Source organism: Odocoileus virginianus, chromosome 27, assembly GCF_023699985.2.
Source record: "Odocoileus virginianus isolate 20LAN1187 ecotype Illinois chromosome 27, Ovbor_1.2, whole genome shotgun sequence".
Lineage (NCBI taxonomy): Eukaryota > Metazoa > Chordata > Mammalia > Artiodactyla > Cervidae > Odocoileus > Odocoileus virginianus.
In genome coordinates this window covers 10,397,983-10,425,606 of record NC_069700.1, presented here as the reverse complement: position 1 = coordinate 10,425,606, position 27,624 = coordinate 10,397,983, and the positions used below count along the sequence as shown (strand labels likewise).

The 27,624-nt window shown below is 42.0% G+C and overlaps 1 protein-coding gene across 6 annotated transcripts in view; it reads left to right on the top strand.

The window, feature by feature from the left end:
* KIF13A (kinesin family member 13A) overlaps positions 1-3,900 on the top strand; it is a 215,550-nt gene extending 211,650 nt beyond the window's left edge. For all 6 annotated transcript variants that reach the window (XM_070456186.1, XM_070456188.1, XM_070456184.1 and 3 more), the window contains one exon: positions 2,279-3,900. In XM_070456186.1, the coding sequence (XP_070312287.1) occupies positions 2,279-2,299 (21 nt within the window). In that variant the 3' untranslated portion in view covers positions 2,300-3,900. The remainder of the gene's footprint in view (positions 1-2,278) is intronic.
* Positions 3,901-27,624: the final 23,724 nt, after the last annotated feature.

Genomic DNA, 27,624 nt, shown 5'->3' with positions numbered 1-27,624 from the left:
AGCTTCCCAACCAGGGATCGAACCCATGCCCCCTGCATTGGAAGTACAGAGTCTTAAACCACTGGACTGCCAGGGAAGTCCCGAGATACACCATTATTTTATGTATCATTAAGAAAAAAAATACTTCCAATTAAAACCAACCATATCAGCAATTTCAGAGTTATAAAACACAGGCAGGTGGAAGGTATGCCATACAGATTTGATAAAATATAGATGTTTGGTGCCCATAGGATAAAAAATGCGTTGGGGAAACAGAGGTGGGTTCCCTGAGAAATTAAAGTTTGGGCTTTGGAAGTTACCCAGGCTGGGTTTTTACAGTATTTAATTTTAATAGTGGAACAACAAAAAAAATGGGGTCTTGCTAATATTCCCAAGGAAACTAGTGAATTACGTAAAAAGAGGTGATGTGCTTCTGAGTACCACTATCCCTTCTCATCCAGGACCACTGTTTTGGTCCCAGACCCAGCCGCAGCTGTGTAAAGGGTATTGAAGCACCAGGCTTAGCAAAACAAAGAGCTCTCAGAACTAGGATGGCTCTGGGTGAAGGCAAAGGTGATGGGGTGCCCTTCAGTCTCCCTGTTATGCGGAGGAAGCAAAACAATCCAGTTTGGTGCTATTTCCTGCACCCCGCCCCAAGTTTTCTGAATAAGCCCTTAAAATTTCAGTCTGTGGTCACATATATAGCATATTCATAAATAAACTGCAAATACCAAAGAGTGGTCTCTTTTACAACTCAAAAAAGACTTCTTTGCCCAACATAAGCATAAAGTTACTCATTACTTTTCTAACAAGCTAAACATTCATTTGTTTCAAAGTCTTCAGCTTCCTTTTACACTGATCTTAAGCAGAATCTGCTTTGCTAGTACATCAGCTTTTCAGTCCTTTTCCCAAGAAGTCCAGGAAGAATGTGGTCCAGGGGTTAATTCTTCAGTCTGGAACAGTGCTTCTCAAACCTAAATGCGCAATAGACCCACTGTGGGGTGTGGGGAGAAGAGACTTCTTAAAAATGCAGATTCCCAGGGGCTTCCCTGGTGGCTTGGTTGGTAAAGAATCTGCCTGCCTTGCAGGAGACCCAGGTTCGATCCCTGGGGTTAGGAAGATACCCTAGAGAAGAGAATGGCAACCCACTCTAGTACTCTTGCCTGGAGAATTCCATGGACTGAGGAATCGGGCAGGCTACAGTCCCTGGGATTGCAGACAGTCAGACACGACTGTGCGACTAACTATTCCCTGGTGACTTAGTGGTAGAGTCCGCCTGCCAGTGCAGGGGATACGGGTTTGATTCCCGGCCCAGAAAGATGCCACATGCCGTGGAGCAGCTAAGCTCATGTGTCCCAACTAGCGAGCCTGTGCTCTAGAGCCCAGGAGCCACGATGGCTGCAGCCCGAGTGTGCTAGAGCGCATGCTCTGCAAGAAGAGACGCCACCACCACCAGAAGCCCAGACGCCGCAACTGGAGGGTGGCCCTCACTTGCTGCAACTCGAGAAAAGCCCGCACAGCAACGAAGACCCAGCACCCGCCAAAAATAAATACATAAATAAAATTATAACAGCAGCAAAAAAGTACCGATTTCCAGTCGTGGCTGCCCTGCACACCTCAGATTGTGCTTCAGTACCAGGTTGGGGGAAAGTTGTTTTCACCAACCTTCTGCTGGAGGAATATGGGGTAGGCTGTCTGAGGGCCACACTGTTTGAGGCACGGCCCAGAGAGGAGGGAAGGGGACCACGACCCCCTCACCCCTTACTCCTTGTTTTGTGGCTTCGATTATTTAGAAGCCAGTAACGGGAGCAGTACCTGAATTCTGCTCCAGAATAGCGTGTCCCTGCCAAAGATCTTGGTTTAAAAGTGAAATTTACAAAAATATTTATTGCATCAGGGTAATAATGTTGGAAATATGGTGAGTTTTATCTTTTTTTTTTAATTACTTTAGTGTTTTTGTTATCTTTGTTTTAATCAGTTGTTTCAACTGTGTTAAAACCGGAGGACTTTTGAAGTCCTCAGGTTTGACTTTTGTTCTCACCCTGACTTCTGGTGTGGGCCCAGGAGTGACGTGATTTTCACTCTCACTTTGGGGCTTGCGGTCATTACTTTTCCTAGAATCTTCACCTTGGAGCTCGATTCTTCCCAGTACAGTGTAAGCTCCAGAACTGGATTCCGCAGTAAACTGGATCCTGTGGTTTCTTCTAGGAAGAGCCCCTCATGGGGATGGGGGGGCCGCCCGTGGGTGGGGAGGGCCAGTGGGGACCGGAGCTTGCACTCACCCGCCTTTGCGTTCCAGGGGAGCACCACTGCTCGGTGAGAGGCAGTGAGCACTTCTTCCGAAGGCCACAGCATCTCTGCTCCGGTCGCGTCCCAGAGCACCAGCCCATCTATCAAACACGCCGCGGCCCGGCCGGACCTCACACCAGCGCGGAGAAGCCACGGCTTCCAGGGCCACCTCCTCCCCTCTCCCCTCCCGAGCCGGGAGAAGCGGCACTTTGTCACTCGGGTGACTCGGCAGCCTCTGCTTCCTTCCAGAGAACCGAAAATCCTGGCTTCACAAAGTGACAGTATTTTTGTTTGCACTCACTACACACCCCCACGGTGTAGAAACCTCCACAGATTCAAACAGACTTTATTCTTGTACAATTTTAATCAGTTCTTACTGTAGAATCTGGAGTCAATGCTCTAATTTTTTTTTTATAAATAATATATATTATGTATATGAAATGTATATCTATAGTATGTCTGGAGAGACAGGACTGCACACTAAAATGGATAAAAGTGGTTTGTAGAAAATCGTAAGGTACTGGACTTTCTTACAAAGCAGCTCGGGCGATCTCTCAGAACACAAGCAGATGAAAGAGATGGTCTTGCCTGAGAATGAGGTTGCAAATCCCTCTTTGCAGCAAAGGTTACAGAAGGCCGTTCTTTATAACCAAAGAACTTACCTGAGACTGAATGTTTTTTGCTGTCCACTCTTGTTTTGTGTGTACATACGTGTTTGACTGCAAGTTCGGTGCCATATGCCCTGTGGCTCCCAGGCCACATGCTGCCGTTCTCTGTCGCGTTTCCCAAGCACACTGAAAAATCTCACAGCTCCGTTCTTTGGTCTTCCACCTGGTCCGCCGCCTGCTGACTTGACGCGGGAACCCTTGACAGCGACTGGGGCTCTGATCCCCGCCTTTCCTGTCCCTCGGTCCAGCCCAGCCAGGCAGCGGGATGCAGAGAGCAGTATTACTCTAAGAAAACACAGGGAAAAACCAAGAGTGGGGTTGGGAGGGTGGGTGTCAGTTTTCGTCTCTTTGTGGTTTCGTTTGGGGTTGGTAGGTGTTTGTTGTGGTGTGGTTCTGCCGTTGTTTTATTTCATTTCTGGAAAACACTGAAGGGATGACATGAGCTGTGAAGTCCACAGGTGCCCACTTCACAGTGTTCGCAGGAGATGGTTGAAGACAGATGACCCTGCTGTGTGTCTTCATTTGTAGAATTCTTTTACTGATGGAGACCCTGAAGAATTATGTGTGCGGAAGTTTTTACAAAAGTGCTTTCTGTACCTATTGTGTAGATGCTTGTATAGCTGGTCCAGATGTAGAGCAATAAATGTGTCGTGGGAGCGAGCGAGGGTGTACAGCCTGCTGTACCTTTGCCCTGGAAGTTCATAGCATCCGTAAATGAGTAAGATATTGGAGATTTTAATGCGAAGCTGCTGTTCATGATTTTTGTGTATAGTGAGCTGACTGTAGTATTTTACTATTGACTGTTTAAAAAGAGAAAGACTGTAATTTATATCCCCTTTCAACTTTATTGTATTTAATTGGTACAGATTGTGTGTGCGTGTGTGTGTGTTTTAGAATACAGACTGTCTAATTCCGATTTTAAAACATCCATTGTTTGTCTTTAATAACACTGCCACTAGTTTCAGATCAATTTTCCAAATTTGTTTGTATGCGAGTCCTTGTGACTTAAATAATAATAGTAACAGCAAACATTCATTGGGGGTTTACTATGTACTAGGCACTATTCCCACCTTTTGATATTTATCTCGCTTAATCCTCACAGCAGCGGATGCCATGGGTTCTGCTGTTATTAAGTGTTGGATAAAAGGAAAACAGAAGTGGAGTGGCTGGCGACAGGGAGCAAGCGGCAAAGCTAGGATTCAACCCAGGCTTCCATCAGCATCTCCTGGTGCTGGGTCTGGTGACGTGGCGTGGAGGGACGGGCCCCCGAAGGGAGGGGAGAGCAGGAGGGCTGTGGCAAGAGTCCCAGGTCTGGACTGAGCGACATTAGCAAGGAGCCAGTGCGGCAGACAGGCCGCGGTGGGTTACACAAGGTCCCGACACTCCAGCACTTCTTTAGAGGAAGGAGCAGGGCCTGCCACCCCGGGAGCAGTGGCACATGATCACTTCATCTGAAAGAGTTATTTAAAAATGGTTTTCCAGAATCCTTTCAGAAAAAGTTCCATTCACAAGAGCCTTTCTGATGTGATCAGGAACTAGTTCTAGCCTGTTCTGGACAGACCGTGACTTTCGTAGATTTCCAGGAGAAAGTAGATGGGGAAGAAAATTCAAATTATTTTCATTGTATAGAATGGGAGTTGGGGGATGGAAGCAGCTATTTAATGTTTAAATCATGACAACCACAAATACAGTTTAAGACAAAAGAAGCAAATTGTCACTGCCTTTACTAGTATGAGATAAGTGGTATTTGGTCATGGGTATTGTCATTTCTCATTGGCTATGGGAAGGCACACTGGTTTTAAGATGTTTTGGATAGTTAAACATAGCCCTATGTTTACCAGTTCATTTCCAAAGTACAGTATTACTGCTGTCATCGCATTGGTTTATCATTGTTTGGACACACATTTAGCATAGCAAAAATTTAGCTTTGTGTTTCTAGGGCACCAACTTGTGGGAAGAAAACCTTTTCATAAAAAAAAAAATACCTTTAGGATAGCTAAAGGCTAGATATGGTCTCCTAAAAATTACCCTTTCTAGCCAATACTTACTTTGAAAATTATAATATTCAGCTTTAGAACTGTGTTGGGGGGAAAGGCAACTATTACATGATTACTCTTTATTTTTTAAAAGTAAAGCTTTCTGGTCATGTACATTTGAACAGTCTTCAAAGAAGATATAATGGAGTAAGAGTTCTTGCTTTTTTTTCTAGATCAAGAGATAAAAGTAGAAAAGGATGCTACCAGTACACAACCACATAGAGATTTTTGTATTAAACCTTGAACTTACTGCACTAGCACAAGTGTCTTTCTGTAATATTGAGCCTACTTCCTGAATTTAAAAAAAAGACAGGAAGTCAGTCTGAAATGTATAGTAGTTTGTCTCAGGGTTTCTCCTAACCTGGAGAAAAGGCAGTCTATTCTCATGCCCAGACATCTGGGGGTGGACAGCATCCTGCTGGCAGGGGAAACTGGAATGTGGAAGATACCACGAAAATGCCAGGAGGCAAGTTCTGCCCTTTAATACAGTATGAATTGGAGCTAACAGGAGTGGAAAAATCCCCAAATCTTCCAATCAGCCTGCTCGTCCTTTGTTCTAATCCTCTGAGCTGAGGGGAAATATAATTGTGGGCTCGAGTGCCACTTAATAGTCTCTCTTTTTTTTTTTTTTGCGGACTCTGTGAGTTAATTTAAGTTGAAATAAAAACTTACTCTTCATCTTCCTGATGTTCTCAGACATACACTCACCTCTCTGTATTTTTTGGAAAGACAAGTTATTCTCCCTTTTGTGAGGGGTGCCTGGATCATTGTGTCAGTTCTAAGACTGGAGCTCAAGAAGATGCTTGGGATGGCTCAATCTGTGGAATCAGCCCAGCCAGCCACGGCCACCATCTTGGAGCTTATTACTCTGGGTATCTCATCGCCAGGTGGCCTTTCCGAGAAAGGAACTCTCAAATCATTGTGAGACCCTATGTATGAAGAAGACATTGAGATGCTGATTAATAGAACAATAAATGTTTCACATACAACAAAAGGTAAGTTAGAACTGGAGTCTGGGGAAGAAGATCAACTTGAAGGGGGCTAAAAGTCCAGTTTGGTTTAGAATTAGAATAGCACAAATCAACTTGACCCTTTCATGATACCTAAAACACTTGTAACTGTTTATGTTTTAAACCCAGAGAACATTGGTGTTTATAACAACTTTGTGTACCTGAAGCAAATCATATAGGGATGTTCTTAGGTTTGTTATTGTTTGTCTTTTCTTAATCTAGCATGTGTTTGGGGAACTGTCACAGCAGAGTAGATGTAATTTTCTTTGAATGTCCTTGGAGAATGAATCTGAGCCAAAAGCCCCACCTTTGTGTGATAGATTAGTTACACTTGTTGAATCAGCATAATCTTTACCAAGTGTATGGTTAACCGCAAGTAATCCAAGCTCCTTAGAAACACTGAAGTTAAAGTACTTAGCCACAGCAACAGCCAAGAAGAGAGCAGTTCACCGAGAATGATTTAAGATCTAACCTCAGCACCACTTGTGTCCAAGGCCGTCTTAGTAACAGTATGAGAATCCCAAGTTATCAACACTTTTTTTCCAGTTCTTCTACATGTAGTGGTGTATATTTGTGAGAAAGCCAGTGCATTAATATCTAGTGCAAAATGAATTACCCTTGAACTCAGCAGCTTAAAACAATACAAATTTATTATCTGACAATTTTTGCAGGTCTGGAATTCAGGCGTGGGCACTTGTAGGTGGTTCTGCCTCTACCTGCTCATGAGGTTGCCATCAACAAGTCAGCCAGAGCCGCAGTTATCTGAAGGCTTGACTGGAGCTGGGAGGACCCACTTTTCCGGTGATTCAGTCATGCAGCCTGTGAGCTGGTCTTCCTCCCCACACGGGCCTCTCTTTGATCTTTGAGTGTCCTTCCCCATGGTGGCTGACTTCCCCCACAGTGAGCAGCTCTGGAGAGCAAACACAAGCCACGGAGCCTCAGATGTCACATTTTGTCAATCATACCGTGTTCTGTTCATTTGAAATGAGTCTGGAATCCAGGGTAAAGAACTGGGCTGTTTCATGTCTTTTCATCTTTTTTTTTGTCTGCACCATGTGGCTTATGGGATCTTAGTTCCCCAACCAGAGATAGAACCCGTGTCCCACTGCGGTGAAAGCATGGAGTCCTAACCAACTGGACTACCAGGGAATTCCCAGACTCTGCCTTTTGAAAAGAAGCGTCTAAGAATTTGTAGGCATATTTTATTTTATTATTTTTTTTGTAAGCATATTTTAAAACGACCGTAATTTGTTCAGAGTTATAGGCTGAGGCCATGGGGCCAAAGTGAAGCTAACTGGAATCTATAAATGAAAGTGGGAATCCAGCTCATTTATAAACAATGAGGTCACATGGAATAAAAAGGGAAAATACTAGAATTATCTGACTATGTCCGTTATAGCCAGTAATCATACTGCACCAATGTTTCTGGTAGATATTTCCTGGCAAATGATCAGGAACTATTAATTATGCTTCTATTTATAGTTATATTTTCACCTTTGATTCTTTTCAGATTTGCTTCATTAGAGGAACAATGAATAAATTTTATGGCTTTGCTCAAAATAGAAAATGAATCTTGGGAAATTCAAATACATTACTTATGAAGGCAAGCAATACTAGTGATTTAGCTTTAGAAATCAAACTGCCAGCAAAAGAAGAGTTCATGAATCTAGTAATCTTTTTTTTTGGTAAAGATACTGAGAAAGGTAGGATTATTTTACTATGAAAATGTCACACATATCCAAATGTTTGGAAATATGCAAAGGGGTTGGTTTAAGGCTCTTGAAGCTTGTAAAATAAAACTTTAAATCCAAAAGAGGATGACTGGGGGGGAAACTTCCAAATAAAGGGACTTTTAAAGATCATTTAAAGAAAAAACAGATTAGAAAAGTAAAAGTAGGTGAACAAAAGGTGGTACAGATATGTAGAAAAGGATTCTGAGTGGTTTCTTCCTGTTTAAAATTTGCCCAGTTGTGTCCGACTCTGTGACCCCATGAACTGCAGCCCACCAGGCTCCTGTCCATGGGATTTTTTCAGGCAAGAAAACGAGTAGTTTGCCATTTCCCTCTCCAGTTTAAAATTCAGTTCAGTTCAGCTCAGTTCAGTCGCTCAGAAGTGTCCAACTCAGAGTAGGGTAAATATTCAGTCAGCTCAAACCCTGCTTTAGGGCTGTTTCTCCCTCTCTCTGTCCCCAGACCCTGCCTTCCACCCTGCCTTCTAGTCCCCAGATGGGTCTAGAAGCACCTTTAGTTGTTCAGTCAGCCAGGAGAGGCGCCTGTAATCTGTTGCCTTCTGCTGCCTCCTGCTGGCCCCAGGGTGTGTGTGTGTGTGTGTTGGCCCCGGGGTGTGTGTGTGTGTGTGTGTGTGTGTGTGTGTGTGTGTCTTGGCCCCAGGGGGTGTGTGTGTGTGTGTGTGTTTGTGTGTGTGTGTGTTGGCCCCAGGGTGTGTGTGTGTGTGTGTTGGCCCCAGGGTGTGTGTGTGTTGGCCCCAGGGTGTGTGTGTGTGTGGGTGTGTGTGTGTGTGTGTGTGTGTGTGTAATCTGTTGCCTTCTGCTGCCTCCTGCTGGCCCCAGGGTGTGTGTGTGTGTGTGTGTGTGTGTGTGTGTGTGTGTGTGTGTGTAATCTGTTGCCTTCTGCTGCCTCCTGCTGGCCCCAGGGTGTGTGTGTGTGTGTGTGTGTGTGTGTGTGTGTGTGTGAGTTGCTCAGTCGTATCTGATTCTGTGACCCCCATGGACTGTATAGCCCGCCAGGCCCCTCTGCCCATGGAATTCTCCAGGCGAGAACACTGGAGTGGGTTGCCATGCCCTTCTCCAGGGGATCTTCCTGACCCAGGGATCAACCCCAGGTCTCCCGCACTGCAGGCAGATTCTTTACCATCTGGGCCACCATACCCCAGCTGAACAATAGCTTTTGTCATCTTAATTTGGGGGCACAGATTTCTGCCTTCATCCACCGCTGTTGTCCGTGATGGTTTGTCCTTTAAGAGATTTTCTGCAGGCTGGTTGTTCGCAAGAAACCTGGCAAATGTCCTCTATTGGCCTGCTTCCCCCGCGAGCCTTGCCCTGGAACATGTGAGGCTCAGCTCTTCCTGCTCCAGGGCTGGCTGTCCAGCACACAGCCCCTGCCCTGGCACTCCTGCGCCATGCCCACGCATGGCGGGTGAGCCCTGGGCGGTCACAGCGACTTCATGCTTCTGCGTCACTCGTGGTGTCTTTCAGGGACCACCTGTGCCGCAAGAAGGACCAGCGGGGTGCTTTCTGGAGCCCATCGCTTCCGTCCGTCCAAGGCAAGGCTGGCAGGGCGCCGGCAGGGAGAAGCAGACATCAGCCTCACCCATCTCAAACTCCCTCTCAAGCTGTCCTACGGTTTTCCTAACGTCTTATCCCGAAGGCTTGGCGAACTGGGTTTCTTCTCACAGACCAAGAGGCATCCCCACAGTGCTCTCACCATTTAATTGCCTCTGTCTCCTCTCTCCTTCCCTTCCTGTCTCACAGGAACCGCCTTTATACCACAGAACCATTCTCTCGACACTCTGACTCATAACAAAATGCTCAGACCTCCTAGCTTTGAATACATAAAGGAAGGCTCTTGGAATTAAAACAACTCTTTCCTCGTTCAGTGAAACTTGGCTCTCAAGGTTACTTATCACCTGGGTGAGGTCTGAAAGCCACGCTGTGTTCAGGAAACTACCCACCTCTCTGTGAAGGCAGGCATGGCTCTGACAGACTGTGGAGAACCAGAGGGCACCATGATTTGTAGGCAAAATGATGCCTGTGTTTAATATTAACAAACACCCCCATTGCATCATTACTGAGCATAAAGGACTTCGTATGTAGCATCTCCTGAAGTCATTTCAGCAACCCTGTGAGGTAGATACTGTCATCACCCCCTACTTTGTAGATGAACAAACAGAGTCTTAGGTTAAGGATTTGTCAAGATCATAAGGGCCAGAAAATGATGGAGCTGAGCTTCAGATCCAGCAAGATGGCCATATTCAGGCCGTCAGTCCCCAAATCCTGTCCAGAAGAACCGTATAGTGGTTGTCCCGATATATTTGACTCCCAGTTTTTTGACTTTCCAGCGGAAAAGGGAAAACTACAGGCGGTGTGGCGTTCCTCCTTCCTCCTAGTCAGAGGCTTTGCTGTCTGCACCACCATTATTGGTGATCTCCAGTCTGTAAGGAAATGAAACAGAGGTCCTAACTAAAGGTTGGGACATCCCTGATGATTCTGTAAAGGGATAGGTTGGATCATTCATCAAAAAATAAAAAACCAACAACTTAAAAAACTCGAAATAATCGAGCTTATTCTAGTTTAAAATCACTCAAGGTCAGACGGCAGGTGAATGGCAGCTTCAGACCTGATGTCTGTCTGATGTCAAAGTCCAGCTCTGGACTTCCTGGTGGCTCCGATGGTAAAGAACCCTCTTGGAGTGTAGGAGACCTGGGTTCTGTCTCTGGGTTGGGAAGATCCCCTGGAGGAGGGCATGGCTAACCACTCCAGTACTCTTGTCTGGAGAATTCCATGGGCAGAGAAGCCTGGCAGGCTACAGTCCATGAGGTTTCAAAGAGTCAGACATGACTGAACGACTGATACTTCACTTCAAGGGGTGAGTTATATTCTCAGTGGGGGGCAACTACCCCCCCAAAAAAGGCCAGATCTTTCTGTGGATTTACGTTCGTCCTGTCTGACCTGACCCCAAGCACATTTTCAAGCCTACTGCTCACTGGTCATCCCCTTGCTCCAGGATCCTTCTGCTGAATTTAACTATCTGAACCATGCTTAACTGGATCTCTAAGACTCGTGCTTTTTCATGAAGAGAGCAGTGGAATAGCTTCAAAATTCTGAGAGAAAGTCAGTCTGTACTTCAGTTTCTGGTTTGTTAATAATTCAAGAACAAGGGCAAATAATAACATTTTAGGCTGAGACACAGAATTTACTACCTATAGACAATCCCACTGAAAGTCGATTAAAGGAAGTACTTCAAGAAGAAGAAAATTAAACCCGGAAGGAAGGAATAAAAGCCAAGAAAGTGATGAGCAAAGACACTGGCTGATATATGGCTAAATCTAAAGAAGCATCAACAAGGAATTCCCTGGTTGTCCAGTGGTTAGGACTCCTGCTTCCCCTGTAGGAGGCCCAGGTTTGATCCCTGGTCAGGGAACCAAGATCCCACAAGCTGCATCCTGCGGCTGAAAAACAAGCAAAAAAAAAAAAAGCACAACAGAACAAAACTTGTGTGGAAGTGTGAAAATGATGTGGGATAAAAATATTGTCAACAGTTGAGAGGTGTGATTACAGTGAAAGTGTTCTATAGTGCTTATATGTCCTGGAAGAGGAAAGACTGATCGATTTCAAATGATTTGTGTTAAAATGGAAGGAAGGAAATGTTACAGCTTTCCAACCAACAGCTGGGAGGAAAGGCAGAGAAAACAAAACCATTAATCCATTAATAGGCAAAAAGGAAGGGAAAGGCAACATAGAAAAAAAAACAGGGTAGATAATTAACAAGATGGTAAATCTAACTAAATCCATAATCACAATATTTGTTCGTTCTTTCAGTCGCCCAGTCATGTCTGACTCCGCATCCCTATGGGCTGCACAAGTATTAAACTTACCAGTTCTGTCAATCCTTTGTTGCACTGATGAGAAATAAGAGATGAACGTTAAGAAGAAACAGTAACGTATATGTTTCAGTGCTATTCTCTCAAATCATATTGGTATATGGCAAAAACCATCACAATACTGTAAAGTAATTATTCTCCAATTAAATAAATTTTATAAAAAAGGAATAGTAAGATTTTTTTAAATTACTCAGTGAAACCAAAGACCACATCCCAAATAGTGTAAAACTCACTGGAATTTGAGTCAGGAGATATCCAACCTGTTAACTAAGTCACAAAGTTGTGACCTCAAGTATATAGCCTAACCACTGTGGATCTCAGTTTCCTATAATGAAACACAAGACTATCTCAATAAAAAACATATTATATGAATAAATAACAGAATGGAAAAAATGCTTCAAAATCTGGCAAGCCATCACAGAGAGCAAAGTTTTTATCTAAAGCATAAATACATAACACAAGTATTGAGAGAAAGTCAGTTTTCGGTCAAGAGTGCACTTGTTGGCAAGACTTGCTGATGAAGTCTCCCTGGGGATTAGGTCCATCCAGGCCAAATCCCCAGAGCAGGTCCAGAGCTCATCAAGGAGAAGCAAGTGGCCCTCTTCCTCCCAACTCCCACTAGAGATAACAGCTGTCACCAGCCAGGGCCACTCTCCACCCCGCAGGAAGCATGGGTCTTCATTTATGTAAACAATAAAGCCCCAATGCAATGGACACTGACAGAGCTGAAGACAGTCCACTCGTGCGACTGGCTTAAGCAAAACTTGATGGTTGGTTTCAACCTGTGAAGTCTGATTTCTTTGGTTCCTAATTCCATGTCTGTGTTGACCTTTTAGGAAAGAATTGGATACTTTGGGTAGGAAAGCTAGCTTCCTTTATTTACAGCATCTAGCAGCATGCTCCGTAGACAGTTGGTATCTGTGATAATATTTCCTGATCAATCAGCTTTGAACAGATACTGCTGCTTAATCGACTTTTTTTTTCCAATTTTATCAAGATGTAATTGATACATGACACTGTGTAAATTTAAAGTGTACACCATGATTTGACTAAAATCATGAAAAGATTATCACAGAAAGTTTAGTGAACATCCATCATCTCATATAGATACAAAAGTTAAGAAACAGAAAAAAGTGTGTGTGTGTGTGTGTCTGATGACAACTCTTAGGATTTACCCTCTTAACAACTGTCTTATATAACATGTGTGCTAAGTCACTTCAGTTGTGTCCAACTCTGCAACCTCATGGACTGAAGCCCACCAGGCTCTTCTGTCCATGGGATTTTCCAGGATTTTCCAAGAATTACTAGAGTGGGTTGCTGTGCCCTCTCCAGGGGACCTTCCCAACCGAGGGATGCTCGAGCATCTCTTCTGTCTAACCTAAAACGGCAGGGGGTGGTTCTTTACCACTAGCGCCATCTGCAGTGTTATCTATAAATATCATGTTGTACATTATATCCCTAGGCCTTATGTATCTTGTAACTGGAAGTCTGGGGTATCTTTTGACCACCTGCATCCAATTCCCCCTCTCTCCTTACTCCTATCCCCACCTCTAGTAACCATAAATCGAATCCCTTTGCGTTTGTATATGTATTTGTTTTTGAAGTATAATTGACCTACAACACTATGTTATTTCCTGTTATACAACACAGTGATTTTTTTCTAGATATTTCAAAATGTTCACCACCATAACTCTGGTTACAATATGTCATCATGCAAAGATGTTGTTGTTCAGTCACTAATTGGTGTCTGACTCTTCACAACCCCGTAGACTGTAGCATGCCAGGCTCCTCTGTCCTCCACTGTCTTCAGGAGTTCACTCAAATTCATCTCCATTGAGTTGGTGATGCTATCTAACCATCTCATCCTCTGGGGAATGACCGTATTCCCCATACTGTACATTTCACACCAAGGACGCACTTATTTTGCAACTGGAAGTTTGTCCCTCTTAATCTCCTTGTCCTATTTTTTTATTCCCCCCTCCTCCCTCCCCTCCAGAGACCACTGACTGTTCTCTATTATACATAACGCTGTTTCTATTTTGTTACATTCATTTATTTTTTAGATTCCACTTATAACTGAAATCATACAATAGTTGTGTTTTTCCGTCATTTCTTAATCTTTTTTATTTATTTTAATTAATTAATTAATTTTTTTTGGCTGTGCCAGGTCTTAGATGTGACATGTGGGGTCTTTAGTTGTAGCCTGTGGGATCTGGTTCCCAGATCAGTGTTTGAATCTGGGCCCCCTGCCTTGGGAGCGTGGAGTCTGAACCACTGGACCACCAGGGAAGGCTCTGCTCAATCAACATTAAAGGGAAGGATACATTTCTCAACAATTTAAACCTGGGATGAGATAGGCAGTGTAAATTTACTTTCCTAAGAAAAAGGAATCGTGGGTATCTCCTACATTCACGTCTCCGCTTCGGCTCAGTCTTCCCACCCTCCTCATTTTTCAGAACCTTTGCCCTGTTATTTAATGTGGAATGGTATTCTGATGTCACAGTAACAGTACATGAGTTTTTGTTGAGTCAAGCCAGTAAGCATAGCTGACTCTTACAAATATCAACTACCATCCCAGGGAGTGAGTGCTTCCAGTCATTACTTGTGAATGATTTTCAGTTAGTGTGTCTATTATCACTCCCTAGGATGTAACCCTATAAGAGCCCCAGCTTAGCTCAGTACTCCTAACCTCACTGTAGAAAAAAATAGGCCAATGATATTGCCAACCTGACACATCCTACCTGGCCATATTCACTTTTTAGAAAGGTGAACTGGTCTCTCCAAATAAATTGACGGTGTTTAACAATAATTTAAACAAATCAATACAAGCAATTTTTTTAAGAACCTTCCTTTGTAATTTACATACAATGGGAATACATCTTAATCGTATAAGCCTTTCTTCTGGAAGTATCCCCAAGCTGTGAAAAACTGAAATGCTTAGATCTGCTGATGATTCTTCCTAAGAACCAAGCAGCATCTAGGTCTCTGGAAAACAGGTTTGAAACCGGGCTCCAAAGAGCTCTGGTAATGTCTCAGCACAGAGGAGAATTCAGCAAGAGCAAACAGTAGATAAGAAGTGATTTATTAGAATAGGATGCTTGTGAGGCTGACAAGTGGGTGGGTGAGAAATGCTGCGTCCCAAGAATTTACTGGGCTACAGTTGTACAATAAAAGATGTGGGGAAGGGGAGAAGAACTTCCTTCTTTTTCTTGAGTAGATATCATGCTTTCATCATCAGTTCCTCCTCCAGGTTGAGCAGGGGAGTTTTCTTGTGAGGAAGATTCCCTGGAAAAGGAAATGGCAACCCACCCCAGTATTCTTGCCTGGGAAATCCCATGCACAGAGGAGTCTGGAAGCCTATACAGCATGGGGTTGCAAAAGAGTCAGACACCACTTTAGCGACTAAACAACAGCACACAACATCCCTAGATACTATATCCTAGGGGTCATTAACTTACTGAGCTCACTGGGAAGTTGTGGGTCTCATGTCACCAGTGTTTTATTGTTTGGGGGCAAGTCTTGTGCTTCCATTGCATGGTTTTGTGGTTAAGCAAAACTGCTCTCTTGAGTAATTATTAATTACAGGGGTCTCCCATGTTTTTCCTACCTACAATCCCCTAGTGGGATTAACTAATCATCTAGTTTTCCCCTGTATTCTGCCCCTATCAGTTTTGCATTTGAGATAGGATGGAAACATGTTGTTGGATGCTCCTGTTTGGTGGGCTAGACTAAGATTCCCTTCTTGGAACATGGACAGGACACTGAAGGATGAGAAAACTGGGATAAGAGATAAATAAGAGGAGATAAGACTCTTCAACATCCTCTCGCCCTCTTCTCTTTGAAAGATGAGTACAGAACTCCACACTAGATCTTGGTTTTATGCAAGGAACTTTTAACTGGAAGTTGCCACAGCAGGGATAAGAAAGAAAAGGAAAGAAGGCAGAAGATGTGGGAAAGAAAGGGGAGTTGTCCCCAGAAGCAGGCCAGTGGACAAGAGTAACTGAGCATGTAAGAAAAATGTCCAGTTTTTTAAAAATACACCTTCCTAGATTCAACCCTAGAGATGCTATGCATCTGGGTGGGATCCTGACATTCCATGTTTTAAATGCTTCCTATCTGATACTGATGCCATATTTGGGGACTCCGTGGAAAAGCAAAGTTTGTGTCCAAACAAATCAGGACTTAATTCTTAATATCTGACTTTAGAGGGGGAAAAAAAGGAGGAATGGGGCCTGAGGATGTTTAAAGTCAGGTGGTTAAAATACTTCCTTCTGTTCTAGCCTTATCCTCTCTCTCCCTTCCAAGCAAAATCTTTTGTATTCATTGTTGGTGTGGTGATGGTAATAAGTAAGGGTGAAAAGGAATGACCTTCCAAGTCTCCCAAAAACCTAAGATCGAATATGCAGGAAAAATATTGAGAGCTGGAGGGATGGGCCATGCCCAGAAAAAGATGGTTTAGGCAGAGGCTATTCAGAGGGTGGAAGGGAAACAAGAGGACACAAATGCCTGGAGTCCTCCAGAGAAAAGACGTGCCCTTCCCTAGGGGAAGATCCCTGGGGAGAAGGCAAAACCTGAGATAGTAGGATTTGATGGCAAAGAGCATCAGGCTTCACTCCCCAAAGCAGATGCCCTGGGGTGTAAGGGGACCCTGGGGAGGGATGGGTGACCCTGTGCATCTCAGCCCAGTAGGAAGGAGAGCAAAGCGGGCAGAAGGCCAGGAAGGCAAGGTGCCTTGGCAACAATTTGCAGGGCCAGAAGACATCAAGAAACAGGTGCCCCGCCCCCGCAACAGGGCATGCACCCTAGGAGCAACTCTAGGAAAAGGCAGTGTGTTGAGACCTGACTTGAGAGTTTATGTTTGTGCTACCTCTAAAAAAATGGGGTTTTGGAACAGAATCCTGTTGAGTTAAAGAAATGGGAAAATTCCTATTTATAAATACATGTCTCGAACACCTGAGTCATGGACACGCTCATGTCAAGACATATCTGCTGCACCAGAAGCTAGTCACATGAATAATAGCAGCATCCCGTAATAATCCACTGAACAGCCTGGGTAGGTATTGGGCAGGTATGATGTGTTGTAGAGTTTCCTACAATTCTGGTCCATAGACTGGAATTCTAAGCTGAAGATCACCTGTTGTAATCTTTAGAGTTGTAAGTAGAGTTGTAAGTCGCTTCAGCATGCATGCAACTCTTTCTATCTAATTCAAGACTTTCAAATAGGGTTAAAAAGCAGAGCGGCCAGATTTAGCAAAGAAGTTGTCCCATGCAATATTTGCACGACTGGGACATTCTTATACTAAAAAATAATCATTCAAAAAAATAATAATTATTATTCATTGCTGTTCTAAAAGGCATGTTTATCTGGGCATCTTCTAGGTTGTCTGGCAACCCTACAAAGAAGGGAACTCACAGGTGAGGGGGCCCACTAAGACATCTGCCACTGTCCCCTGAGCTGGTTAGCCGAGCTCTCACTTCACTCCAGGAGCCCTGCCAAGGCCCTGGCTGAGAAGCAGCAGCTGGACAAACCTTGGTGAGAAGAGGCAGGAATGTCAGTGGGCTGAGCAGCTTCCGTAAACATCTCAGGCTTCACTCCCTGCACCTGCCCACTGGCAGTGGGAAGTTCTAGAATGCTGCCTGGATTAAAGAAAGGAATGTAGGTTTTGAAATCAGTCAGACCTGAGTTCAGAGCCCATCTTGTCAACTACCAAGTATATGACTTTGACTGAAGTACTTTAACCCTCCTCTTTTAGCCGACTCCCTACCAGACGCTTTAAGGATGAAGGAGAGTGCATGAAAAGCACGCAGTGAGGTGCATGGCGCTGGATTCACCTCAGTGCTATTATCTCACGCGCTTAGTTACTAAGTAAGCGTGTGTTGCTATTTAGTCGCTAAGTGGTATCTGACTCTTTGCAACTCAATGGACAGTAGTCCAACAGGCTCTCTGTCCATGGGATTCTCCAGGCAGGAATACTGGAGTGGGTTGCCATTTCCTTCTCCAGGGGATCTTCCTGGCCCAGGGACTGAACTCACGTCTCCTTCATTGGCAGGTGGATTCTTTACCACTGAGCCACCAGGGAAGTCTAAGTAAGAGCATAGGAAACTTGAAATCACATTCCTCGGTTTCTGCCTCCCCTCTGGAATATCCTACTTGGATATGGCAATTATTCGGGCACACAGTTTGTCCCACTGAAACCTCAGTATCTGTCTACAGTTTACATTTTATAGTATTTTCTTTTACCCTTGTCTGTTATACTGAAGAATTTATCTACATCTAAATAAAGGAATAGAGGAATTCCCTGGTGGCCCAATGGTTAGGAATTTGTGCTTCCACTGGAGCGGGGCTAGGTTCCATCCCTGGTATGGGAACTAAGATCCCAGAAGCTGAGCAGCCATAAATACATAAAATGGTTGATTTTAACAATAAATAAATGAATAGCACTCTTACGACATTCCCTAGTTCAGCGTCCTGATCACAATTCCACCAAGCCCAGGAGGTAAGAACAATGTTGGTTTTGTTGTTCAGTCGCTCAGGCGTGTCCAACTCTTTGTGACCCCATGGACCGCAGCACACCAGGCGTCCCTGTCCATCACCAACTCCCAGAGCTTGCTCAAACTCATGTCCATTGAGTCGATGATGCCATCCAACGCTGGTTTAAGTGTAGCTTTTTTTCTGACTAAAAACTGTTTAAAATAAAGAATGTAAACTTATGGCCATTTATGCAATACAAATTTCCAAAGGGAAACTTATCTGCATAAGTATTTATTCAAAACACTTAAAAATAAAGTAAAAGTAGAGCCATTTCTACTTGTCCCTGAATGGCAGGACCTATATCACCATCATGTTTCTATCTGCAGAACATATGGCTCAGAACATAGTAAATATTTGTCACATGGTGTTCTGAAAGTCTGGTGGTAAAGGCTATACTCTCCTCTTGTCATTCACAGTCCCTATTTTGGTATAATCCCTGAGGGAGAGTACTATCTTCATCCGATTACATAAAAGTGATTTTTTTTTCTATTTGCCTCGGACTCAGCAAGTAGTTCAGGGTCCGAGGTAAGCTGTGTTTAAAAAGAAAGGGAGGATCAGCAGACGGATGGATGAGGAAGCTGTGGTACATATACACCATGGAGTATTACTCAGCCACTAAAAAGAATGCATTTGAATCAGTTCTAATGAGATGGATGAAACTGGAGCCCATTACACAGAGTGAAGTAAGCCTGAAAGATAAAGACCATTACAGCATACTAACACATATATATGGAATTTAGAAAGATGGTAACGATAACCCTATATGCAAAACAGAAAAAGAGACACCGATGTACAGAACAGACTTTGGGACTCTGTGGGAGAAGGCGAGGGTGGGATGTTTCGAGAGAACAGCATCGAAACATGTATATTATCTAGGGTGAAACAGATCACCAGCCCAGGTTGGATGCATGAGACAAGTGCTTGGGGCTGGTGCACTGGGAAGACCCAGAGGGATCGGGTGGAGAGGGAGGTGGGAGGGGGGATCAGGATGGGGAATACATGTAACTCCATAGCTGATTCATGTCAATGTATGACAAAACCCACTACAATATTGTAAAGTAATTAGCCTCCAACTAATAAAAATAAATGAAAAAAAGAAAAAGAAAGGGAGGGGGGCGCTCCCTGGCAGTCCAGTGGTTGGCACTCTGCACTTTCCAGTTTGATCCCTGGGGGCCCCCACTTGGATCCCCGGTCAAGGAACTAAGATTCTGCAAGCCAAAAAATTTGTGCTTACAGATATAAAGAACAGACTTTTGGACTCTGTGGGAGAAGGCGAGCGTGGGATGATTTGAGAGAATAGCATTGAAGCATGCATATTACCATATGTGAAATAGATGACCAGCCCAAGTTCGACGCATGAAACAGGGCACTCAAAGCTGGTGCACTGGGACAGCCCTGAAGGATGGGATGGGAGGGAGGTGGGAGGGGGGCTCGGGATGGGGGACACGTGTGCACCCGTGGCTGATTCATGTCAATGGATGGCAAAAACCACCACGATACTGTAAAGTAATTAGCCTCTAATTAAAATTAATTAATTTTTAAAAAAGAGGAAAAAAAATGTGTGCTTACTTAGTTGCTCAGTGAGTCCGACTCTTTGTGTCCCCATGGACTGTAGCCCGCCAGGCTCCTCTGTCCATGGGATTCTCCAGGCAAGAATACTGGAGTGGGTTGCCATGCCCTCCTCCAGGTGAACTTCCTAACGGAGGGATGGAACCCAGGTCTCCCACATTGCAGGTGGATTCTTTACTATCTGAGCCACTGGGGACATAAACAAAAAGAAAGGGGAGATTAGAGGTGTTTTAATAATAATAAATTATTTTGATAGATTGTAAAGTATTTTTGAAATACACCAGAAAAAATTCCATCATATAAAAGTTGTTGAGGGAAATAATGAAACTGCAAAACCTCTGTGAATATGCATTCAGCCTTCTAGTAAATATGTAGCCAATTTGCACCTGGTCCTCTGGATATGGAACTCAGGACACCATGATGTGGCAATACGGAGGGGCTTTTCTTTCTAATGTATTATTTATCAGTCCTTCATTATTTACGACACTAGTAAGTGATCCTCTGCACGTCCGAAGCACCTTTCTTGCAAGGTACCCCTCATCTCTCCTTCATTTATTTTATAGCGTTTGAATTTGGGTCAGTGAGGAGTCGATGTAGATTCAGAAGACTGATTTGAAGAGGGTCAATCCACCAAAGGTGAGTTCAGCTCAGCCTCAGACCTAGCAGAACTTTTGACTGCGAGTTTTCAGAAATTGCTTGTCGTGGCTATCAGAATTCACAATTTGCTCTCCCCTTTCTCTCCTCAGCCTTCCATTCTGCTCTCTTACATCACCCCTTAAACATTTCCCCCTTTCTTTTTCTATATTGCTGGCGCAGGTAGGAAGTTGTCAGTGAAAGTTGCTGAAAAAAAAATCTAAACAAAGGATCTGACTTGGCTTGTTTCAACCTGATGTGGAACTGGCCACTGCAGTTTTTCTTAGCTTCAACTTAGAAAGCTTTTAGGAACTATTGTATATTTTGTCCATCTTGGTCTTTTAGACTTTTCTACGAATGCTGTTTCAAAGTTAATGATAGAGCAAAGGAAGGGGGAAAGTCAGTTTGTTTGTAAACTCAAAGCAAGCCTTGAGAAAAAGAAGCTGTTATCTGAGGAAGTATAGCAAAGGTGAGGCCCAGATAATGAGAGAAAGGAGAGGCCTGTGCACAAGGGCCGGCAGGGAAACAGAAAAATGGCTTTTCCTTCCCAACCGTCTGCTCCTAGTGGCCTTTTGTAGATTTGTGTCCCCTCTACCTGTTTACAGAGTAAGTGCCGTTCAGCATGGCATTACCTAATCAGGAAGAAAAGGGGGTTATACTCTCACATTAGAGGCAGAAAGCTAAGACCACGCATTGATCCCAGCACCTCAGCAGAAAGCCATGGGCCTAAAAGCAGGTGCTTCTAATACTAAGTGCTTAGGAGTTACGTGCTGACTCACAGAAAGGGTAAGATGTGAGGACCAGGCAAGTGAAAAAATGCTAAAGTGTCAAGTTGTGGCTTGGATCTCACCATGGCTGGTAGAGGCTGTGCATTGGCTTGGTGAGAGCCTCTGTGGAGACTTTGGGTGTGCTTTGATGTTCTAATTCTGAACCCAGACCTTCGTAGGCCTTACCTTTTCCAAACCAGAAGTGGGTCTGTTTAACCAGCTTTGCTCCATGGCTTCAAAGTTGCCTTCTGTTTGTTTGGCAATACTACCGATCTAATATTGTATATAGAATAGTATAACTCCACTCGTGTTTGCTTTGGAGAATGTTGGAGGAGTTCTTTTTGATTTTGGGTTTTGAAGAACCACATTTGTGCTGGCTCATGGTATCCTGTTGTCCTTATAATGGACCCAAACAAGGTAAGATACATTGAAGACAGGCCGCGGGTTTTAGGTACTGAATTTGAAATCATCTTGTTAACCATTATGTTTGGTCAGTTGAACCAGCTCTCCTACTTATGGTAGTATTATAGACAATAAGAATGTACTAAATCCAGAATTTCATTTCAGCTGATAGTCTAGCTTCCTTTGGAAAAAAGCTGCTAATGAAAATTAAAAATGCTTACTTTCAGTTCTGCCCACCTTGTGGTAAAGATGAAATGTACCAAATGTTAAATAAGAGGGGGAAAAAAATCAACATATGCTTCAAGCTGCTGGTTCATCAACTCTTACTTAAATAGCTGGCTGGAGACTAATGACAAGCAGGGATTCCTCAGCCTGTTCGCAGAAACTTTGGTTAACTCCATTATCTTGATGTTTTGATGCGTAAGTGTTCTTATGAATAAATGTATTTATGTTTAGCCTATAGGAGGGGAGGTATGTGTGAGCCCTTTAAAAAATGATTTTTCATTTCTTGTATTTCACAACTTTTTAGGCCTTCTCTGTTGTAGAGTTAAGAGCTGTAGCTTTGTTGTGGAAAGAATACTTTTGATGACTAATGTTAGGGAAGGAATATTTAGCCTAAAAATCCACTGTTAGTTTTTTTTCCCCCAGAAGTAATTTTTGGAGAAAACACTGTATCTGAATTTTGTTTTGACTTCAGAGCACCTATGTAAGACAGCAGACTATTAGTAGGTAATTATTTAATTGCTTTTATGGTTTGTTAAGCAGAAAGCTGCCATCATTCCTGTCCCTACAGTTTAGGAAAGTGACATCTATAAAGATTATACTCCCTGTTGCTTGACTTTTTATACAGCATTTTAGATATTAGATGCTTACCTAGTACCAAGAATATTCCCTCTTAGAGTTCCTACCTTAAAATTAGTTTTGTGAGTGCCTGGAAAAGAGAAAAGCCACAGCAATTCTGAGGAAGTAGTCATATTTTTCAGAATTTCTCTTTGCTCACAGCTTCTTGAATTTTAAGATGGTTTACTGTCTGTCCATGTCTTTTGTTTTTTCATGAATTAATTCTAAAAGAAAATTTGTACAAATGAAGAAGGATGGTTGGGAATTAGCAAGGTGCCCTTTAAAGTGCTCAAGTATATATCTAATGTTTAGTTTCAGACTGCTAACACTTCAGATGGGTTTTATGACTTCTGCAGCACGGTTAATTCTTGAAACAGTGCTGCTTCTCAGATGTTCTGTGCATACGAATCACCTGGTGACCTTGTTGAAAGGCAGATTCTGATTAAGCAGGCCTGGGATGATCCTTTATTCTAACAAGCTCCCAAGGAATGGTGTTGTTAGCCCCTGAGTAGCCAGAGACACCCTTAAAATGGGTAGGTTCTGCCTTTCTGGTGATGGGGGGTGACGTGTATAGGAGGGTTGTTAACACAATAATTAGTAGACTGTTCTTGAAAAGTGGTCTTAATGAATCTATTAAATTCCAGCATCCTCTACAAATGCTTTTGAAAAATAAAAAAGCTTGGTCTCAGTGTGAGTAAATTGAATTTCGCAAATGTTAAGTTTTACATGGATTGCAATCTTAATAATAAATCCAGTTTTCTAATGTAATGAAGGAATTATATTTAAAAACTTAAACTAAGTCATTAGATTTATTGTATTGGATGAATTCAGTAGCAGGTGTTTAGAATTTAGAATGTAGAATTTGGGGGTAAATTATTCGTGTTACGTACCAGCGGTTAAAAGAGCACAATACAGTACATTTTAAGGGAATTCATTAAGATGATAAAGTATAATGTACTACATGGACAGAGGTTGTTTTAATGTTTTGTACACGGACATATATACTGAATGCTCAGATTCAAAATGAACACATAGTGCGTACATGCTTAGTTCTGCACAACTCTTTGCAGAATATTGGACTGGGTTGTTTTAGGTTCTTAATACGTGTTAATGTTTAGATTGTGTTGATAAATTGTTTGTATATATTGATATCCTCCTTCAGCCTTGATCTCAGTTGTTTGTTCTAGTTTACTTTTCGCCTGTAGGTCAATGTATGTTTAATCTTTGTTGATTCATTAACTGTCTTAAATATTAGGATGGGACTGGTCTTCCTGAGTTTGGTTATTTCATTCAGTAAAACTGGATTTCCATTTAGTATTGATGAATTTAAAATGTGGCTTCAACTTTAATGGAAGATACATAAACACGTATATGCTAAAGACTACTATACATTGACATATGCGAAGAAGAAAATACCTTAAATGGCATGTTGGAATTAAGTGATATAAATAGTTAATCAAAATTCGATTATATTAGTTAATTCTTTTAGTCTTAAGTATTACTTTATTCCCAAAAGCCAGAGAACACAGTAAGTTAATGAAAGTATAATAATGTACATCTTTAAATATCTTCCTGATGCTGTGACCTCTCTGTCCCTAAGATACAGAAACTCCAATACCTTTGTAGAATTCCAACCCCTTTTTCAAGTTTCTCCCTCTGAGATTGAAGTTCATTATAATCATAATAATACATTTGGAAAAAAATCCCCACTAGTTTAACCTTATTTTTCTATCTAATAAAATGCTTGGTAATAATTATCACATAGAAATATCTGTGTAATATCATAGAGATAGATCTAAAATTACTCTCGATAAAATAAATTGCTTCAGTACATGTCATAGCAAATATCACATTTTGTGTAGGTAAGCTAAACACATACCTTTCTAACTTCTCGTAATTTTCATTTCTAAATACTCCTTTGGCTAGAATTTTCTTGCCATTTGAAGAAGATAGAAATGATGGGTTTTTTTTGTTTGTTTTTTGTTTTAAATCCTTGTTGGGTGTAGACCAAGTTTTATTTCATTTATAATTGGTGGATATTTCTTATCTCTAAAGAAAGGTCAGCAATCTATTTGCAAATTTATAATTGGCAGACGGATACCATATTCTATGAGGAAAAATAAAGACTTCTTGGCGGAGAGGGACCCTCGTAGTAATAGGCTTGTCATAAATTAAGATTTTTCCCAATACACCATCTGTTTTAGCTGAAAAAAACTGGATCCAGATTTAAGAAAAGTAAAGTTCTAATTTTTGTTTTCAACTAATTGAGAAGGAATTCCTATCCTTCTGTGTTTTGTTTCAGTTTCTGCCACTTGATCTGAATATGAATAGCAGTTACTTTTTCCCCCCCTTTATCCTTCATAGAAACAAACACATTGAATTCTACTGATATTCCTAACGTGGCTTGTCTTTGTGATTTGGAGGTCTGTTGTACAATGCCCTATCCAGTCAAATGCCCCTGTTGATGTCCTCTTCACTCCCTTCCTTCAGTATATCCTCATATCCCCATGCCTTGATGGGAATCCTGTAATTTCCAGACGATCCTAAACCAGCTGTTTGAGTTTTGTCTTTCCAATGGCCATCATATCATACACTAGGGAAATACCTATTCTCATTATGCAATAAGACAGTACTAGGAGCTAAACATTTTAGTCAGTGTGAAGGCCATCGGAGATAGAAATTTCTAAAGTGTGGAATTCTCCACTGAACCAGAAAAAAAAAAAATCTTTAAAAAAAACCCCCAAACTTAAGTAGCAGGTAGGTTCCTAAATTGGCTACAAAAATGACAGAGTGCTGGCAAAGGTAAAAGAATAATAATTCCTGCATAACTTTTTCATAGGGATTTCATAATGTTCGTGAATGCTTTATCATGAGTAAATGAATGAATTTGAGAAATATTAATGTGTTATGGTGTACTGAAAAATAATGTATGCAAGCTAGGGAAGGTTATAGAAGGTAGTTAAGCTGTATTCATTGTTCTATTTATTATAATAAGATGGAAACAGTTGGCACTGCTCTTAATCGGGTTTTGGGCAAATGAGCCATAGTATATGTAGAGTTGCTGGTATATGTCAACACTGTTTTATGTGTTCAGATTATAGCAGTGAGGGAAAAAAACCTGAAGTCTGAAACCTAGAAATTAGTTTCTAATTAGAAACTAGTAGAAATTAGTTTCTATTAAAATACTCCCAGTGAAACAACCCAAAACATAAGATCACTTCTCAGAGCCATTTCAGTTTTGTCTAGCCCAAAAGACTAATGAGAATATAAGTTATGAATAAAGGATGATTAAAGAAGATAGCTACTTTAAAACAGAAAATCTACAAGTGATAGCTTCCAATTCTGTGAACTACAGAATATCATAGGTTTTATAGAGATTAAATTTTATCATTTCTAGAAATTGTTAACTGAAAATATGAAATAATAATTATTCCCTTCCCCCTAAACTTAACGCCTAATAAGCTAGAAGGTAATCAGGAATCCCTATTTTTAGTCCATGACATTTGATATTTTCCCCAATTTACATATATAGTATCTCTTAGAGAAATGTTCAGTAATTATTTGTATGTTTGAAGGTGGGCAGTTTTTTGTTTCATAATCAGAATAATTTGTTATAACTCATTCTACTTCTAGTAATTCCTAACTGAACAATGAGTTCGGTACCAAAAATATGTGAAGAATTCTAGATTTGTTGATTTGTGACTCCAAACTGAATTTCAGCACAGAAACAATGTTAGTTTAGAATCTCAAATTACATGTAAGAAATTATTTCATCCCATAGTTGAGGCTGATACTATTTCAGGGTAAAATCAGGCAGTGGGATGTTTAAAATGCAGATTTCTTTTGTTTCTTATTCCTTCTCAAGCTTGGAAAAGTTGCCAATAACTCAGTTACCTGAATCTGGGACTAATGCATTATTGTTCCCTCACATTTGCTTAACTTCAAAAAATTATCATAAAATGAGGTAAACAATTGAGATCAAGGCTAAAGGGAAATGTGGATTTATCTCCCTAAATCCTGCTAATCTTATATTCTGAAGTTTTATCTGAATTTATCCCCATTCTTTGCATGTCCTTTCTTTTCAGGGCTGGGATAGGAATGCTGTGTGCACATGCGTGTGTGTTCGCTCAGTCATGTCTGACTCTTTGGGATCTGGTGAACTGTAGCCTGTCAGGTTCCTCTGCCCATGGAATTTTCCAGGCAAGAATACTGGAGCGAGTTGCCATTTCCTACTCCAGGGGATCTTCCCAACTGAGGGATCAAACTCATGTCTCTTGTGTCTCCTGCATTAGCAGGCAGATTCTTTACCACTTGACCATTTAGGAAAACCCAGAAGTGCTGTCCCATATACCAAATAACAAGCCCTGAACAAAGGAATGATTGGTGAGTCCCAGCCAATCTCCTGTACTAGAAATCTTGAGTTTGGTAGGTAAGGTAATGGGATACTAAGAAAAGGGTAAATGGGATGTGGCTGCATTCAATCTTTTATATGTGTAGTGCAATTAAAGATTCAGTTACGTATCTTTCACTGGAAGGACTGATGTTTAAGCTGAAACTTCAATACTTTGGCTACCTGATGCAAAGAACTGACTCATATGAAAAGACCCTGATGCTGGGAAAGATTGAAGGCAGGAGGAAAAGGGGACGACAGAGGATGAGATGGTTGGATGGCATCACCGACTCAATGGACAAGAATTTGAGTAAACTCTAGGAGTTGGTGATGGACAGGAGGCCTGGCGTGCTGCAGTCCATAGGGTTGCAAAGAGTTGGACCCGACTGAGCAACTGAACTGAACACATCTTTCCTGGAAGTTAGATGATTATGAATTACTTTACTCTGCTTGTCACATTCCTAGCTAAGAATCTTAAAAGACAAACAATTGTACTGAAGAAAGATGAAATGCTTTAGGGGGAAGAAAGTGCTTTAGGGGGAAGACACTGAAGCACAAAAAGGAGGTAGATTAATTTTGTCCATCATATTTGGGAAATTTTTATAGTCTTGGCGGTTTTAGTCAGAGATGCCATTTGTTCTGTAAACCTATGCTTGATATAGCATAGTTCCTTAGGTGCTGGAAGGTACTACAAATTTCAAGGTATTGTAGTTTCGCTTCACATTTTGACTTATATGATTTATACAGTAATTGGAGTCATGCAATTTGGTGGTAGAGACGGTTTAACAGTCTTACAGTTAATTATTTGTATCTGATAACTGGATGCTATTAGCAGCTTTCTAAGCAGTTATTATGAACTATATATATATATATATATATAATCCTTTAAT